Genomic DNA, 16,147 nt, shown 5'->3' on the forward strand with positions numbered 1-16,147 from the left:
TTAGTTTCCCTCTTCCCTCAACAACAGTATTAATACAAACTTAGTAATATTTGTCCAGATTCTCAACTAAATTTAAGTCAGATTGATAAAAATGTACACTTAAACCAAAAAGATCAATAGCCTAAAAAAGGCTTGGAGCAGAACTATGTACATATTTTTTGTTGTGTACTACAAATTTGACTGTATAAACTTCCAATTAAAAATGACATTCACACCATCATTTTTGATAGAATTTTGCACAGTAGGAATACTCATTAATGCAGGGTAATACAGTGTGATAAGCAGCTTAGACATCAAAATAGTAAAAATATATATATATATGCATATGCCAGTTGGTCTACTCCTTACATGAGTAAAATAAAACAAAAAAATTCAATACCTGGGGAATTAATTAAAAAGAACACTTATTGGCATACATATATTTTAACTATGTCAAGTCAAGAGCAACCTTTCTCTAGTTAGTTTCTACTGCAGAGATCTCAGTCTCAGTAAAAAAAAGACCCCCACAACCATTCTATATTTGATAACACACTAAATGTTATTATAATATTCAAAATGGAATAGAATATAATTTAAATAATTTTGCTTATTTTACAATTACCCTCGCAAATAGAGAGTGCATGTATATATATTAACCATTTAATATGAAGTTCTGAAACATCTGAATTATTTTCAGCACTGGGAAAAGAGAGTCAAAAGCCCATCAAAGTGTGTGCACATGGGTCATTTCTTGATCTTGAACTGGAAAATACTGAGGTATCATATAATTCTCAGCTGTAAAAGTAAATGGCAAAGGAGGTGTGTCCACATACTAGCAGAGAAATAAGTAAAAGGTAATGCAGTAATTTCAGAATACTATCAAATAATTTGCTTTCTGTGGGTGCAAGAAAAGAATGAAGCCACTACTTGAAGACTGGCAATGAAAGGGTTAACAGACATATGCTGTATAATTAGGAGATGCATTAATGATTATGAATAGTAAATGATTTGGTGCAAAGAAAAAAATTTTAGTCAAAGGGACATGTACCTATCTTACATGTTTATTAGTAACTATATAACTAGAGAATTCTGCTATTAAGAATCTTGCATTATTGGTGTAAATACTTCCAAGGGTACATCAAATTGTAATCTTTCATACGACATCCATCAAACCAGGCTGGAGATTTTGACAAACATTAAACACAGTAAGGAGGCAATTATGTATGCATGATTTAATCTGCAACTAATTAATATGCAAATTTATTCATATGTTAGTTACTAAATTAAAAATGCAAAGAAGCCCTTATGGTGATTCTCGAAATTTTGCACAAACAGAACATTTAAAATGTAAGAAAAATGAAGTTTTTTAGAAACCTTTAACACACTTTTAGTGTCTCCAGAACCTGTTGCATTAAGAAGACTCAAAAATATGTGTTTAAATACTAGATAATAATTTAAAAGGTGTGCTAATTTTATGTGAGAATGTGGGAACACAAAGGTTAATCAGAATTCTCTTGAACTCTTAAGAGATACACTCTAATTACCAGACAAATGGTATTCTATTTCTAAGCTTCCTTCCCTGCTTTTAGGGTTGTCAGAAGTTGGTCATCCTACTGATATCCTGCACAAAATGATTAGGGAAATAAACAGTATTAGAAAACAACTAAATAGATTGAAAATTTTAGAGCAACTTTGAGACCATTTGGTGTTCACTGAACATAAAATTCACTCCTCAAGATGGCAACTCGCTCTTTTTACCTTTGGGGAGCAGCTCTTTACAAACAGAGAAATGGGAAGAAATTCTTGAGGGCAGCTAGAAATTCTTCCAAACTCTCTTCCAAATAAATCTGCAAAGAAAATAATGTGACTGACCCAAGACCAACAACCTCGCCAAAAAGCAGGAGGTAATTTCATCTGAATCAGTTCTGGCTATTTTAGCCCTGCATTTTCCAGACAGTCCAAAACTGATTTGAATCTGTGATGGGAGATAAAGGATGTGCAGTAGTGATGATTTAAAAATATCTCTGGGTGTCTGCATACAAGGGAGTATCCATTCATGTGCATATATTATCCTTTGGCTCTGGTGCTTTCTGCAAGAGGCTGATTTCCCTATGACTTCCTACTGATAGCAGCAAGATTTCGTGTGCATCACCTCTCATCTGATTACCTATCTCCTCCGAAGTCCAATGGCCATGTGTACAGCTCCAGGAGCTGGCACTTGGAACAGCTGTAGTGGCCTCAAGAAAGGAACACAAGTCAACTGTGCGAGGAAGCACAGTAACAGCGTCTACGGCTCTTCCCAGGGCACTGAACTCTCACCCACGTTAAAAAAAATTCCCCATCAGTCTCACTGCTGCCAAGTGACACACAAAAAGGAAGTTAACCATTGGCCGTTACTTGCATTCGCAGTCTGACTCTGATCTCCCAGCTTCCCTTAGCCCACTCTGATGCCAAGCGGACTACAGCTTGCCCATTTCATTTCGACCACTGCAGCCAAAAACAGCACTGCCCCACCGTGCAACGACAAGCGGTCTGTTTTGATATTAGTACCTCAGTATGTGATATAAGGAGAGTCAGATGTCCCCAAACTATGCACCCGCCCCTGAGGGACTCTGTCCCGGCCTTCCTTGGCCAGAGACATGGTGAGCGTGCCACAAATCCTTAGCTGGAAAGCACCGGGGAAGGAAACGCAGCGTGCGCAAGGCTCAGACAGACATGGCGAGGGGAGCCTCTTCTGGGGAGCAGATTCAGGCCCTCCAGTTCAACACTGGCATCTAACTGGAAATATTAACTCATATTCTGTTCACTCCCTGCCAGCTAGCACATGAGCTCAAACTGAATTACATAAGAAAGAGTCTTTTTCTTAGATAATTCAATCTTAGGACATGCTAGTAAATAAATATCAGATTTTCCTGTTTTTCTTTCATGAAAGAAAGGGGACTCTTTGAGGTTCAGAATAAAGTTTTGAAATTCCAGAAGAAATGGAATCTTTTCCCTGATTCTCAGAGAGGAAGATAGATAGTGGTAAAACCCTGCCCTGCTGTCTTCCAGCATATCCTGCTAAGTGCACAGAATCAGACGCTAACCTGCTTTAACCTCTGAACGTGCCCTGTAATGTTTTCATTCTCTCTGGCATTAACATATCATGCTTCTTATGATTCCAATGAGGCATCGTCAGGTGAGGATCTCAATTTCTGGGTATTTCAGGAATCTGAGAGTAACCAGGCATCTTTGATTTTTACAGGTGACTCAATTTTTGTTGTGACCAGAACTGAACATAAAGCTTTTAAAAGCTTAAACGTACACATTTATGCATTCATTACACAGTGTTAAATCTAATTTGTTCTTTTTACTGTCACAGGAAGCACATGTTTAAAGCAATCTGTTTCCTCATGTGAATGCTTTCCTGTCTGTTTAAAAAAAATTGCGACACACTTTACCCTGAGTAACCAAGAGGTGATCATAAATATCCCTAAATAGCATTAAACAGATATGAAAGACATTAACACTTTCAGAATGCCAAAGTAGTATTAAAAAAAAATTCTAACAGATGCTCCTAGGTCAAAAAGTGAAATGTGTGTTTCCTGAAAAAACACCCTCATCAGAATCATAAATGAACTGTGAGCAGAGAAGTGAGGTGTCGCTGAACAAACGAGGATCCTTTCGGTGAGGAATACAGCAAAACCCACTGCCAAAGTGTACTTGCCATAAAAAGCCAAACTGAAATGGAAGTTTGATGAAAACCAATATCCTTTGTAATCCACAAGGTGGCAATGACTACAAATGAGGGGTGGCTCAATTGCAGCTAGCCGGCTTTCCAGAGAAAGAGTGTCTCGGAACAGAACCATCAGTCCCTGCCTGGGGACACGAGGAAGAGTCCAGCCAAAAGGAGGAACCTAAGGTGGTGCCTGGTTTTTCTGTAAATTCAAAGTGGCTGGGAAAACACACTCATTGTGGAATGTACAGACCATGCTCTCCTACCCCCTCGGACAGATGTTTTCTTCTTTAAATGCAAGAGTTTGAATCAGCCCTTATAAAAAATTGTTTTAAGTTTTCCATAGCTGACAAGCTTTGGGACACTTTTTCTTTTATGAATTCAGCAGTGGCATTGAGAAAAAAACGCGTTACAATGAGGCAAAGGCCAGAATCCAGTAATTCTGACTTTACCTTAAAACATCTGTATAAATATTCCTGTTTAATGTTAAAATTTTACCCAAACAGTCCTAAACAAATTGAACTCTGTTTTACTTTAAAAGAGAAACAAACTGCCACACATGCCCACCTAGTCAACACATCTTCATTCTGCCAGATGAAGTAAAAATCCCAGGCCTGTTCTTCTTTTTTCAAGGGTACTAGAGCCAGCCCAGCAAGGGTGCACTAATGCATCCCTTGGGAGGACCCGCTGCTGGCCGATTACAGGGTAACACTGATAGAATATAAAGAAGAAGTGTTATCGCCTTATCACTTAAAGGCAGTGCTCATTTAGGCCTTAACAAATTACTGGCAGCAGGAGCCGTAATATGAGGAGCTCTGTCATCTTGGCCCAAAATCCCATTTCAAAAGGAAAAAAATGGACTACAAACTTCCAACACAAACTCTGCAGAGCAGTGAGTCTAATGATTAAAAAGAGTGATTAGGTGTGGGTGGCCTGATGGAGGCACTACTGTAAGGACAAAGAGATACAAAGAGTGCTTGTGATGTTTCCTAATTTCAGAAAAAGCAACTGATCTCCAACAGGTAGAATTCTTCTATGTGCACCTGAAACCCTGCTTTAGTTTTGGCTCTGCTAACTGCTCCAGGAAGCTGCGTGTTAACTTTCTGTCCAGTGCCAGCAGAAAGGTAGTTACCTTACTGCGGATGTTAACACTGCCAGTGCTTATGATAACTATCAGCTGTTATCATTTCTCAGATATTTATATTGCATCAGGACTATGCAAAGCACATGATATATGTATAAATGGTCATTTATATATCCCATTGTCCTTAGGAGGAACCTATATTTTCACCATTTTTCAGGGAAGAATTCAAGGATATTACATTGTGTGCTCAAGGCCACATAGCTAGTAAGTGGCACAGCCGACTGAAGACCCAGCTGATCAGATTCCGTGTCCCTAACTACTAGGATTATACTGTCTTTATTACAAAAATGCTATCCAGGCTCGCCTAGTCTTTCTACTGAATCTCCCTGGGCAGAAGTTGTGCTTTATAACCAGTGCACTACTTAAAGGTATCAAGGGTCATTCCACAGTGAGATGAAATTTCTGAATATTTTATTTACTCCAGATCAGCAAATAAATAACTGCTAAGTGAACAACAATCAGGTTGTTGAGAGCACTTTGGTCTACAAAGTCTTTAGAATAGCCAGAGGCAGAATGGTGCCATGGCAGAGACCACAGAAGCCTTGGAGACAGACTGCCCACACGGAAACAGGCTCAGTCATCTACTGGCTCTGCAGGCCTCAGGCATGTGTCCTCACCCTGCTCTGTCTGTTTCTTTAGCTGTAAACAAACAGGAGTGGCCATCTCATAGGATGTTTGTAGGAATAAATAATTTAATAGTTGCAAAGTGCTCAAAGACTGGCACAGACTAAGCACTTTGTTAAGGGTTTGTTATTAGTGTATCAACATTGTCTCATTAACAGGCACCATTTATACGTATTTTGTAGACCATGGAGTAGATCTGTGACCTGACTAGGACCACTTCGTGAGTAGAAGCTATTAGACATTAAATTAGGAAGATCTCTTTATTTCCAGTGCAGTGTTATTTCCACCCTACTACACCACTTTTATTACTATATTCACTGATCGGACATATATTCCGAAGTGAAGTAATATGCATAAGTCAGTGAGTTTGGTGTCTACGGACAAAAAAGTATGTAAGACAAGATCCTTTCCCTCTTCAGGGCAGTTCCATGTGATTTAGGGGACTCAGCATCTCTGTAATAAGCCTAAAGGACAAAAGTCCCTGTGTTACACTGTGTATGTCATTTTATTTTTTGAATGCACAACTTCCTCAAAAGGCCAGACTTTATGTCCTTTAAAATGTTCAGGCCTTTCTTGAAAATTGGGGTGTGAGTGACACAAGACTGAGAATTTCCCTAAACATGAAGGTCCTTAGGTGTGCAGTTTCACAAATAAAGATACAATGAAGAGAAAGAAATGTTTCTTGTTACATGGTGTGTCTAGTTTTTAGTTTAGTTGAACAAAATGCTATGAACAAGTATAAACGAAGAAAGAAGTAAGTAAATGAATGAATGCAAATTTCCAAAAATGTTATCCCCCTTCCACTTGGGTGCTCCCAGTTTGTTATAGGGTTCCCCTTAACAAACAGGTGGTTGGTGTGACTTATTAAAGGGAAAACAAAATAGCACTGTTTGTAAAATACTTATTGAGATTTGGATTTTCTAATTCCAACGATATCCGTCCATCATAAATATGCTTAATTCCATATTTTTGCTCAGCCCTATCAATTCAGCTACTGATGATATGTGACAATGTCTTGTATACATCCTAAAATAAAATTCACAGAAAGGTACTTTAGGAAGAACCCACAGGTTCTGGCAATAAAATTTCTCTCATGAAGTATATGCCTTCATATTAAATGGCAGATTTTGTACCTTTTATTACATAACAGTGCGTTCAAATAGGCTGATTTTCTATTAAGTTCAATGGTTTAAAATTTTCAACAAGTCTTCATCACCAGGTCACATTCTTTTAAAATCTCAGCTTCAGCAGTAAAGAGAAATGAATTGCCTCCTGCTGTATCCTTAGGCCAATTTTATTTTTATCTTGCCTGCTATCATTTCAAGTTATTAGACTTTCCTATGATAAAGCCAGAGTTTTTATTCTCCACTTATTATTGAATTATTTTGTGCTTCAAGTTTGTTTCCCAATGAGCAGGCCAGAAAACATTATTGTACTCTGGGTTAATAATACACCTGGGCACCTGTGAAACAACCAAATTCCCCAAACAGGGTTACTTGAAAACATTAACATGAAGAATCAGCCACCTACTTGAAACTGCTTTCTCATAGCTGCTAATGACATAATGATACACTTTGCCAATCGGTAGAATGAAAGCCATTACAATATTATTATAAGTATAATCCAGGAGGCACATTTACAATCACATGGGTTGGAGGGAGAACGCTGGTACTCTTTCTCAGATGACACCCAAGCAATTGTTCCAAAACAGTATTTCTGTAAAATCCCTAGATGGTAACAGCAAGTCGTGACAGTGACAGTTTTTGTATGTGTGTGTGAAGAATATACCATAAGGGTCATTTTTCTTTGAGAAAGCATAACTCTTTATGAGTCCATGTTTCACAAAGGAAATGCCTTTTAATCACTAGCAATGAAAACACAACAGACATAGAACCACATGCCAAAACATTTTCTCCACAGTTTGCTATGAAGGGGCTTCTCTCAGAAATGTCCCTATTCTCCTGTAGCACTGAATACTCAAAATAAATGTAGTGAAATTTAATATACACAGATCGCCTTGATTACTCTACAAATAAAATGCTTCCATATCAAATTTCAACCCTAGTAGCATATTTATGATTAATTAATTCCTCAGATGACAAAGTTAGAGAGACAATGGTGATGTTAAACCACTTAAATATAATTCTTTAAATGTTCTTTTCAAAATCTAATTTGCATATTCTTTCAGAATTGATATCTACTCCTCATCGAAAATCAAATCATATTTTCAACCCTGAAATTTTACAAAATGCAGCATCTTCTGCACTACCTTAGTTTCTCTGAAGAGGGAGTGTAAGCTCAAGCAAAGCATGAAACCCCTCAAATAGCTCTGCACCTATGTACGCAACAGCTGCAACTTCAAAAAAAAAGAAAAAAAGAAAAACGGGATTGTTCACATGCTGCTGTTTTGAGATAAAATAAGTGAGTATTTAAAAACTACAAATTTTGTACCACATTTTATAAAAGCTCTTACTCCTCTAAAATGAGCACACTCGGGTATACAAACACACCCTGGGACGGCTGAGCTCAAGGCTGAGAATCTCATGCTATTGCTTTGAGATGCAACTTTACGTTCCCCTTAAGAATTCGGTGCAGTTTATTAAAACAAACAAAGCAAGTGTCTGTCATCAGCTGATAGAATTTAATCTGCCTTAAGAACATATAACTTTGCTTTTTTCGAAGAGACTCTTCATTCCTTCTAGGGTTTTCCCTACACATTCTGAGAGAATCTTAGTCCTCTAAGTTCTCTCTGACTTTATTATTTTCAGACAAAAACTTTAAAATTGTTTGAAACCAGAAAAATACATCATGAAAATGCAGAAATTGCCAGTAATTGGGAAAAACTGAGAAAATTCCACCCCTAGAAAATAAAGCAAATGTTTCAATCAATGAAATATTATATTAAAGCTTAAAAAATGGTCTTCAACCAAATAGTAAGCCATGCATCTATGCTGTTCTAATAACATAAAATAAATTCAGTTAAGCCAGATGCTGCGGAACAAATTTTTAGAATTTCAAAATGCATGCAAGCCTGTTACAATTCTCTCTCTAGGTAAAGCAACCTTACAGCGGCTTCTAGGATTTCTTAATAATTAAACCACTCAGATGGAATCCAAGACCTCACACCAAAATATACTCCTCAGTGAAGTGATAAAATAAGGTTCAAAATAACAGTTCCTTGAAATGTATGTCTCCTTTCTCAACAAATGAATCCAGTTTTACACTAAAAGCTATTGTTTCAGTTCTTGAAATCTTAACAAAAGTCCTGATAAATCTTAGCAGGTGAAATACTGAAAACTTGGCTAAAAATAAAAACAGGGAAGGCAGTGTGGGAGACGGCATGCACACCACCTTAAAAGAGCTTGCTTAGTAGAATAAGCAGAGAAGCTGGCAGGGGAAGGCATTTTTATTGTGGAGGGAATTGTGTCTTGTGTGAGTATTTGAGACAAATATCCTTTTCATTTGTAAAGATAATCTGAGAAAGCTCACAAATATACAAAACATTCCACCTGTAGTTAACTTTTGTGTTTTTTCTTCATTTTTTCTCACTTTGTATTTAAAATATGCACAGAAGATATCTTTTTATGGTATCTTTTTAAGGGGAGCAGTATTGGGTTTCAAGATAGATAGGATGGTGGAAGAGGGATCTCATCATTCCAAAATTCCAAACAAATATATAGAAATATTTTAGCAAAATTCTTGAGATTGGAATGCCTAATCATACATATGTTGTATATTTGTATGAATCTTATATGCTTTTTGAAATATTTTTAATAGAATAAGAACCTCCAGTGGAAACTTAGAGATTCTTCTATATTGATTTCATAATTAGCAATTCATGAAAATGCACAGCTCTGTAGCTTCTAACTGCAGCAGAGAAGATCAGACTGGTCAGTGAATTCAGTATTAACTGCATAAAAAAAAAAACTTTATCTGTGATGAATATTTATTCAAATTTCAAGGCCTTCCCCAGCATCATGATACATAATCTGTATAAATTGTGTGAATAATACTTTTGTGCTATTTGGGATTACTTAATTGCGTTATCCTTCACCTCCTTCCTGCCTATACATTTTCAAAACTAATAAGCACAGTTTTGATATCCAAACTTCATATTTCAGTATCTTTAACTGGAAAATAGGCATACTAGGTTTAAAGTTGACTATTGTGAGCTATCCTAATATTTTAATGTAAACACCCACCATTACTTTTTCACAAAGTAACTAGGAATGAACCTTCAAAAGGTTCCTTCTTTTATGTCTTATCACACAACTGGTTACTTCTAGCTTTCCTACACTGGCTGAAGCCCAGGTGGCTGACACTTAGTTCCTTTTAAAATTGATAGAAGTTTTATGTTAATGACAGTTGTAGTATACTAAAATTATTATTTTGTTGACATGAAAAAGCATCATTGTGATTTTCTTATGAGAAATTTCAAAAGTGATGGGGAAAACTACATATTTTAAATACTGAGATTTTCAATTGTACAATTTCTGGGCCATTATTAAGGAAAAAACAATTACTAACTTCTCTTAAATTACTTGTGATCACAGGCATTTGAGAAAAAAACTTAAAAAAAGTAGCGCATGGTATGAACAAAAAATCGTGTTCGAGACTTTCAAATACAAAAGTTTTTATATAATGGAAAACATATAGAATAATGTCATCAGCATTGTCCACCTTTTCCTAATATTTCTAATAACCTCTTCTGGAAAAGACTTAAGCCTCATCCAGACTTTAAGATTTTAATTTATTTAAGAATTCTTTCCTTAAGGAAATCAGTAAGCCTGGTATCTCATACACACTGAGTTTTTATTTCTCAAATCCACCTGATTAATTCATATCTCATATTTTCTAAGAGGGTCCAAATCCTATTTTAGAATTTCTATAATAGTAGAGATTGTTATCGTCAGGATCTGTGTGTCCAAAATTATCTCTGACCACTTGATATAAAGCTTGCCACATTCTCCTGGTTTTAAAAACAAAAAACCAACAACAAAAACAAATGCAATTTGACATGGAAAACAGAATTTATACTGAAAAGTGCAGTTTGAGAAAAAGATCATTGGCGGTAAGAGCGGTCACAAACCATTTTCAAGAATAAAACTTCCTATTTTCAGAGACCTCTGAAGTATCAGGGATTCCAACTGGGGATGGTGGTGAGACTGTCACCGAAGCTTCAAAACTGGATTAGAAATGGAGACAAATTTCACCAATGCTTGAAACAGAATGAATGTAGTTGTTAAAAGATGCTGGTTAAAGGTATATCACTTTGAAACATTCCAAGCTATAAGAAGATGAAAGTTTTATGTGTTTATACATTGGTGGGCACAGCAAGGTTTCAGAAAGACAGTGCTTTTGTGTTTGTGTCTTTTTGTGCATTTCTGTTTTTTGTCTGTGTGAAACAGCACAATATGAACAGGTTTTGCATTCTAGATTTTACTGCTTCTATGTTCATTTCTAAGAATCATGGGTTATTCTTCCCCCAAAAATGTGATTTCACATGGCATATATTTCTCTGCATGAATTCATGATTAAAAATGTATGATTATTAGGTTGCATAAAGATAAGAAATTTTCTGGAAGGAGCAGTCAAGTTGAAAAATATTCATTTTAAGATGACAGAAGATTTATAAAGATGTAGAAACCAAAGAGACAAGAAGTTCATGTGCAGATTCAAGAATTAGGTACGCAAAATAAATTCTGGTACCAACAAAACACAAAGCTGTATTATTAAAACTCATCAAAAGATGAGGGCTGTGAGAAATTGGGATGTGACTAAAAAGAGCAACACACTAGAATGTGAACAGAGAACATGGAAATGTTGTGCAGTACTAAGCGCAGGGCTTCTGGGGGCAATCAGATAGTTGCCATTTCACACACAGACTTTCCTTTGAAAGCCCTGACTACAGGCCCTGTTCTCCGGAAGGAGAGAGGGCCTTCCCTCCACTGCGCCTGTGCACAGTGACCCTGCAGGACGGTCCCTCTGCCATCCTATCACTGTCATGCCTCCACCGTGACTTGAGGTCTCTAGATGCAGCACGCAGTACAAACACATTCAAGGATTCTGCCAGATCCATGGCATGATGTTGGGCCAGGCTTATGTTTTCTCTTTCCACAGATGCTGCGGTATTTTCAAAAACAGGGCCAGACAAACCCCTTGCTCTCCTCACTTCCTGTGATGACCCACCTAATGGTGGCAAAAGAAGTCCAGCCTCCGCACTCTAGTGGTGTCATAAGTCATTTTGATTACAGTTTAAATTTGCTTTGTTTTATGTTAAGAAGAGAAAGGAACCATTTTGAAAAGGGGAAAAAAAATGAGTTGACACAACAGATTGTGACAGATTTATTACTATTTATCATGGTAAATATGTATTGAAGAAAACATATAAATGTCCTTATCTAGTCACAATCACTCCAAAAGAAACCTTTTATTGTCCCCAATTTTTTATTATTTGTTATAAAAATATTCATACATATTGAAGCAAGTTTTAGAAGTATCTCTTTTCAGACAAATAATCATAATTTTATTTGAGCCTAAAAAAAGAATAGGTATGGCAGAGGCCTAAAAATACAGAAATTTAGGTCTATTGAGGCAGGAGTGTTATAGTATCCAATGCAGACTGTCTCTTTAGATCAAATTACAATATACATTTTGTGTGGTGGTAAGGCATGTGGATCTTGTTATAAGCAGTAAGCAATCTAATACATACAAAAAAGCTAATATAAACTAAGCTAAATGGCTATTAAAAAAGAGCTGAGACTTTTCTAAAGTAGTGACAATAAACAGATGATCAGATTCTAAAAATCAACCGAACTTATTCTTCTTGCTTAAAACAAGAAACCAAATAATAAGAATAAAATTTCTACTTCTCTGGAATTTTTTTCCTTATCTTTCAAGGAAAGGGCTCTTTTTACCAAAATGTTCCTTAAGGACCACGAAAACATTTAGCCAAGTTAAATTCACTAAGAAGAGTGACTCCTAAACTGCCCATCAAAAGTCAAAAATGCAATAATAAAAACTAAATTTTCAATTCCAAATTTACTGAGAAGAAAGGAAAGATGCTTTTTGTATTTCTACACATATGACAACACACTGACACACAGATTGTCTTAATGGCAAAGAAAAAACTATACTAGTGAAATTTTCTATAGTGGTCAGTTAGCTCTAGAGAAATACTTAAAAAATTTATGATGAATTAGGAGAAATTGTTGACAATGATTAAGCAGATATACATCTAATGCCACACCAAAGCATTCCTTATAATTGTGTAGATATCTGCATAATTTTAGCATTGAAGTAAACAAATGAAATTATTTGAATATGAAGCATAAATAGCGTAGTTTAGCTGTAAGTTTTGCATGGTTTCTATAGCACAGAACAGTCAAAGGTCCACTTATTGTATTGAATACTGTCCATATTAGGGTCAGGCATGCTTAAAATGTAAACAGCTGTGAGGACTATATCATTTGAAGTTGTCATTAAAGCTATTAAAAGCTAAAGTTTCATCTACATTAAATCCACCAAACTTCAAGCTTAAAATATGCTTATAAAAACCTGAGGGGATATTAGCCAATCTCAAAACAACATAGAAATGCGAAGAATAAAACACTCAGTACATTTTTAAGTGACTTACTGGTAGTCCAAAGTGACTATTACACACCACTGGCAGTTTTACTTGCACAATATTTTTCTATATTTATAGAAAATTTTGTGATGCTTCTTCAACATCACCAAGTCTATGATAATTTGCACACAAATTTGTGAGGCCTTTTTTTTTTTTTGCTGACAAGACTTATTCAGATATACTCCCTTAATAATATTTTGGATGAGCTGAACTAAAACCAAGTAAAAAAGACAGGTGTTAGGGGTAATCTAATTTTAGCACATTTGCAAAGTCTATTATTCTAATTTATTAAAAATGAAATAAAACTAATATGTGAGCATTGACTGGTAACATATTTTCAGAAATCTAAATCTAACTTTATCATAGAATATAAGAACTTATAATAAGGCTCATTAGCATTCTTTTCAAAGAATACTAGTACATTACAAAACACAGAATTAAATTAAAACTATACATATTTATCTCATGAAAAGGAAGGAAGAACAGAAAACAGGAAAATGGAAGAAGGAAACCAGGAAAGGGGAGGAACTCTTACTTTTATTCTACAGCTCACATTCCTCTGTAAGGAGGGAATTACTAGGAAAAGACCAGTTCCAAGCAAAATAAAATAAAACTATCTAGGAACTCATATTTGAAAATACACACAACTGAAAATAGGATTTCATGTATTGTGATCACCAATGTGTGCCATGTTAGGGACTGGAGGGGCCTCAGCAACTCACACACAAAGCTCCAGGTACAAAAAAGACCCAGAATGCTTTTGGTTACAGCTCGATTCTTCTAGTTGTCACCTCGTATTCCAGACACAAATGACTACTGATGCAGCTACCTTTGCAGGCTTTTTCAGTAACCTCTCTAGAAAATAGAGACATTCTCCCTGCACTCTGGACTGAAACCCATGTAAATTTTTCCTAAATCCTCTCCACAAATCTCCTTTTGCATGCAAATCCATAAATCATCATAATACCGACAAAGAATTTAACCAACACATGAAACTAATACTCATTCTCTTGAAAGCCCTGCACAGATAAAACTTCTTGAACTTCAGGCACCTTTTCAAGGCTCTCCTCAGAGCTTAACCTGCTGAATAGCAACACAACCACCCAATCTTCCAGAATATGCAATTAATTACTCCAACATGAGTCAGGTGGCTGGATGTGCAGGTCATTCCTATCTCATCCACATTCTAGATAAACACGCTGGTGCACAGAACCTCATTTACTTCCATCTCCTTCATATCAATGCAGAACAGAACAAAATACATATTATGCAAAGCAGAAACAAGCAGTACTTACTGAAGATGGCAAACCTGGAGGAACTTTTCGAACTTTCTTTGTCTGTACCTCTGAAAGAAAAATGAAGAGGCTGTGAGCTCCCCACATATCCATTTTCCTAACTAAAACAAATTAAACCACAAAGTCATTTAGAATAGACCAGATTTTCTTAAATCGCTACCTTAGCAAAATGTCAGGACTACTATCATCTTCTCTTCTGGCTCAAATCAAATTCTGCCTTTTTCGTAAAAATCAAGATATTTAACTTTTTAATGCTTTGATTAAAAAAAAAGGTTCCTTATATGGGCAGCCAAGAAAAAAACAAGAAATAAGCATATTCCAAAATAGTTCTCCTGCTTCTGGTTGTTAACATACCCACCCAATGTACTACTCAGAGGCGGGGGTGGGGGAGTCAAGAGCCTGACAATTGAGCAAAATTTCATGTTTTTTTTGGGGGGGTTGGGTGGGGGAGAGTAGGGGGAGAGGGTGGTATTAAAAGAGAAAGAATGAAAGAAAAAGACTACTAATAACCACTCAGGCATTCAAACAGAGGAATACCTTACCCATGGCACTACTGTGAAGAGGCCTCCTTCGGGGGTTATTGCTAGAATACTGATAATACTGGGAACCAGGTTTGGTGGGCGAAAGGGTTCCTGGGTTGCCCATATCCATGTCACCTCCAAGGAGACTCTGCTAAAAGATTACAAAGGGAAAACAAACATGTAAGGTTAGTTTTCACATTCTCCACCCCCCAACTGATTGTTAGTACTTAAACCAATGCAATAAAGAAAACAGCATCTGCTAAGCTGAAACAATTAAAACAACAAAACAACAAGGAAAAGAAAAGCTGTCTGAGAAGCCAGCTCAAAGTTTGTGAATTTTTCACTCTTTGCTTTTGAGAGGAAGGTAGAAGGTGATTCTCTCTAAACAATATCTCACCCTTTCCAGACGACTAACACTGTAATTTTATAAGAAAAAGGCATTTATGTAACACTCATGTTTTCTTTATCTAGGCTCTCAGCTCATATCTGGGAACTATTCATGCCCTTCCTTAACCAGAACCCAAGAAGAATCTGATTTTTCGAATGCACACAACTTCCCCCCGCTGCTCACGTTGGGGGTGAGTGTAGATGCTCAACTCCACTGACAACTCTGCCTCTCCGCACCGGCACAGCATGATCCTCCATGAATTTACACAGCACCCACAGAAGAGAAAATGCCAACTGAACCGGGACGAAATTCAAATCCTCACATTAACTTCCAAAAATTATAGACATAGGAGGCATTCTAAGCTAACAGGAACAAATTAAAGGACTTTAGAATGCCCTCTTGAGGACTATCGGAAGCTAAAACACATCGCCACAGATTAAACATTTACCTGCACAGTAGAAAACTCTTACAAATATCATTAACTTACCACGGTGTGACAAATTACTAAACTTTCGAAAATGATGACATACGAGAGATTATATAATACTACATTTTCTAAAAACTACATAGGAACTTACCCATAATATATAAATCGCCTGATTATACTCTGCATTGAACACATTGTTCTTTTAATTATTCTGATATGCAAGAAAACAAGTGTAGATAGTACCATTTCTATTAAGAACAAATTTACTATTTAATAAAGAAATTTTAAAATTAAGTACTAAAAAATCTAACTTTATCGTTACTTGTAATCAACTTTTACTGACTGAACTAATTACTGTCCTTGATAAAGTACAGAATGTGTTTTCCCTAATCTAAATTCTAATCACCATGTCACTCACAACAGACTT

General features: G+C 36.3%; 1 protein-coding gene across 13 annotated transcripts in view; it reads right to left on the reverse strand.

Moving 5' to 3' along the window:
- TCF4 (transcription factor 4) overlaps positions 1-16,147 on the reverse strand; it is a 333,945-nt gene that overhangs the window by 107,786 nt on the left and 210,012 nt on the right. For 11 of the 13 annotated variants that reach the window (XM_036918543.2, XM_036918538.2, XM_036918539.2 and 8 more), the window contains 2 exons: positions 14,927-15,056; positions 14,385-14,434 (listed from right to left, as the gene is read on the reverse strand). In XM_036918543.2, the coding sequence (XP_036774438.1) occupies positions 14,385-14,434; positions 14,927-15,056 (180 nt within the window). The remainder of the gene's footprint in view (positions 1-14,384; positions 14,435-14,926; positions 15,057-16,147) is intronic. The other 2 variants (XM_036918542.2, XM_036918540.2) reach the window with 1 other exon arrangement.

Source organism: Manis pentadactyla, chromosome 6, assembly GCF_030020395.1.
Source record: "Manis pentadactyla isolate mManPen7 chromosome 6, mManPen7.hap1, whole genome shotgun sequence".
NCBI classification, from domain to species: Eukaryota; Metazoa; Chordata; class Mammalia; order Pholidota; family Manidae; genus Manis; species Manis pentadactyla.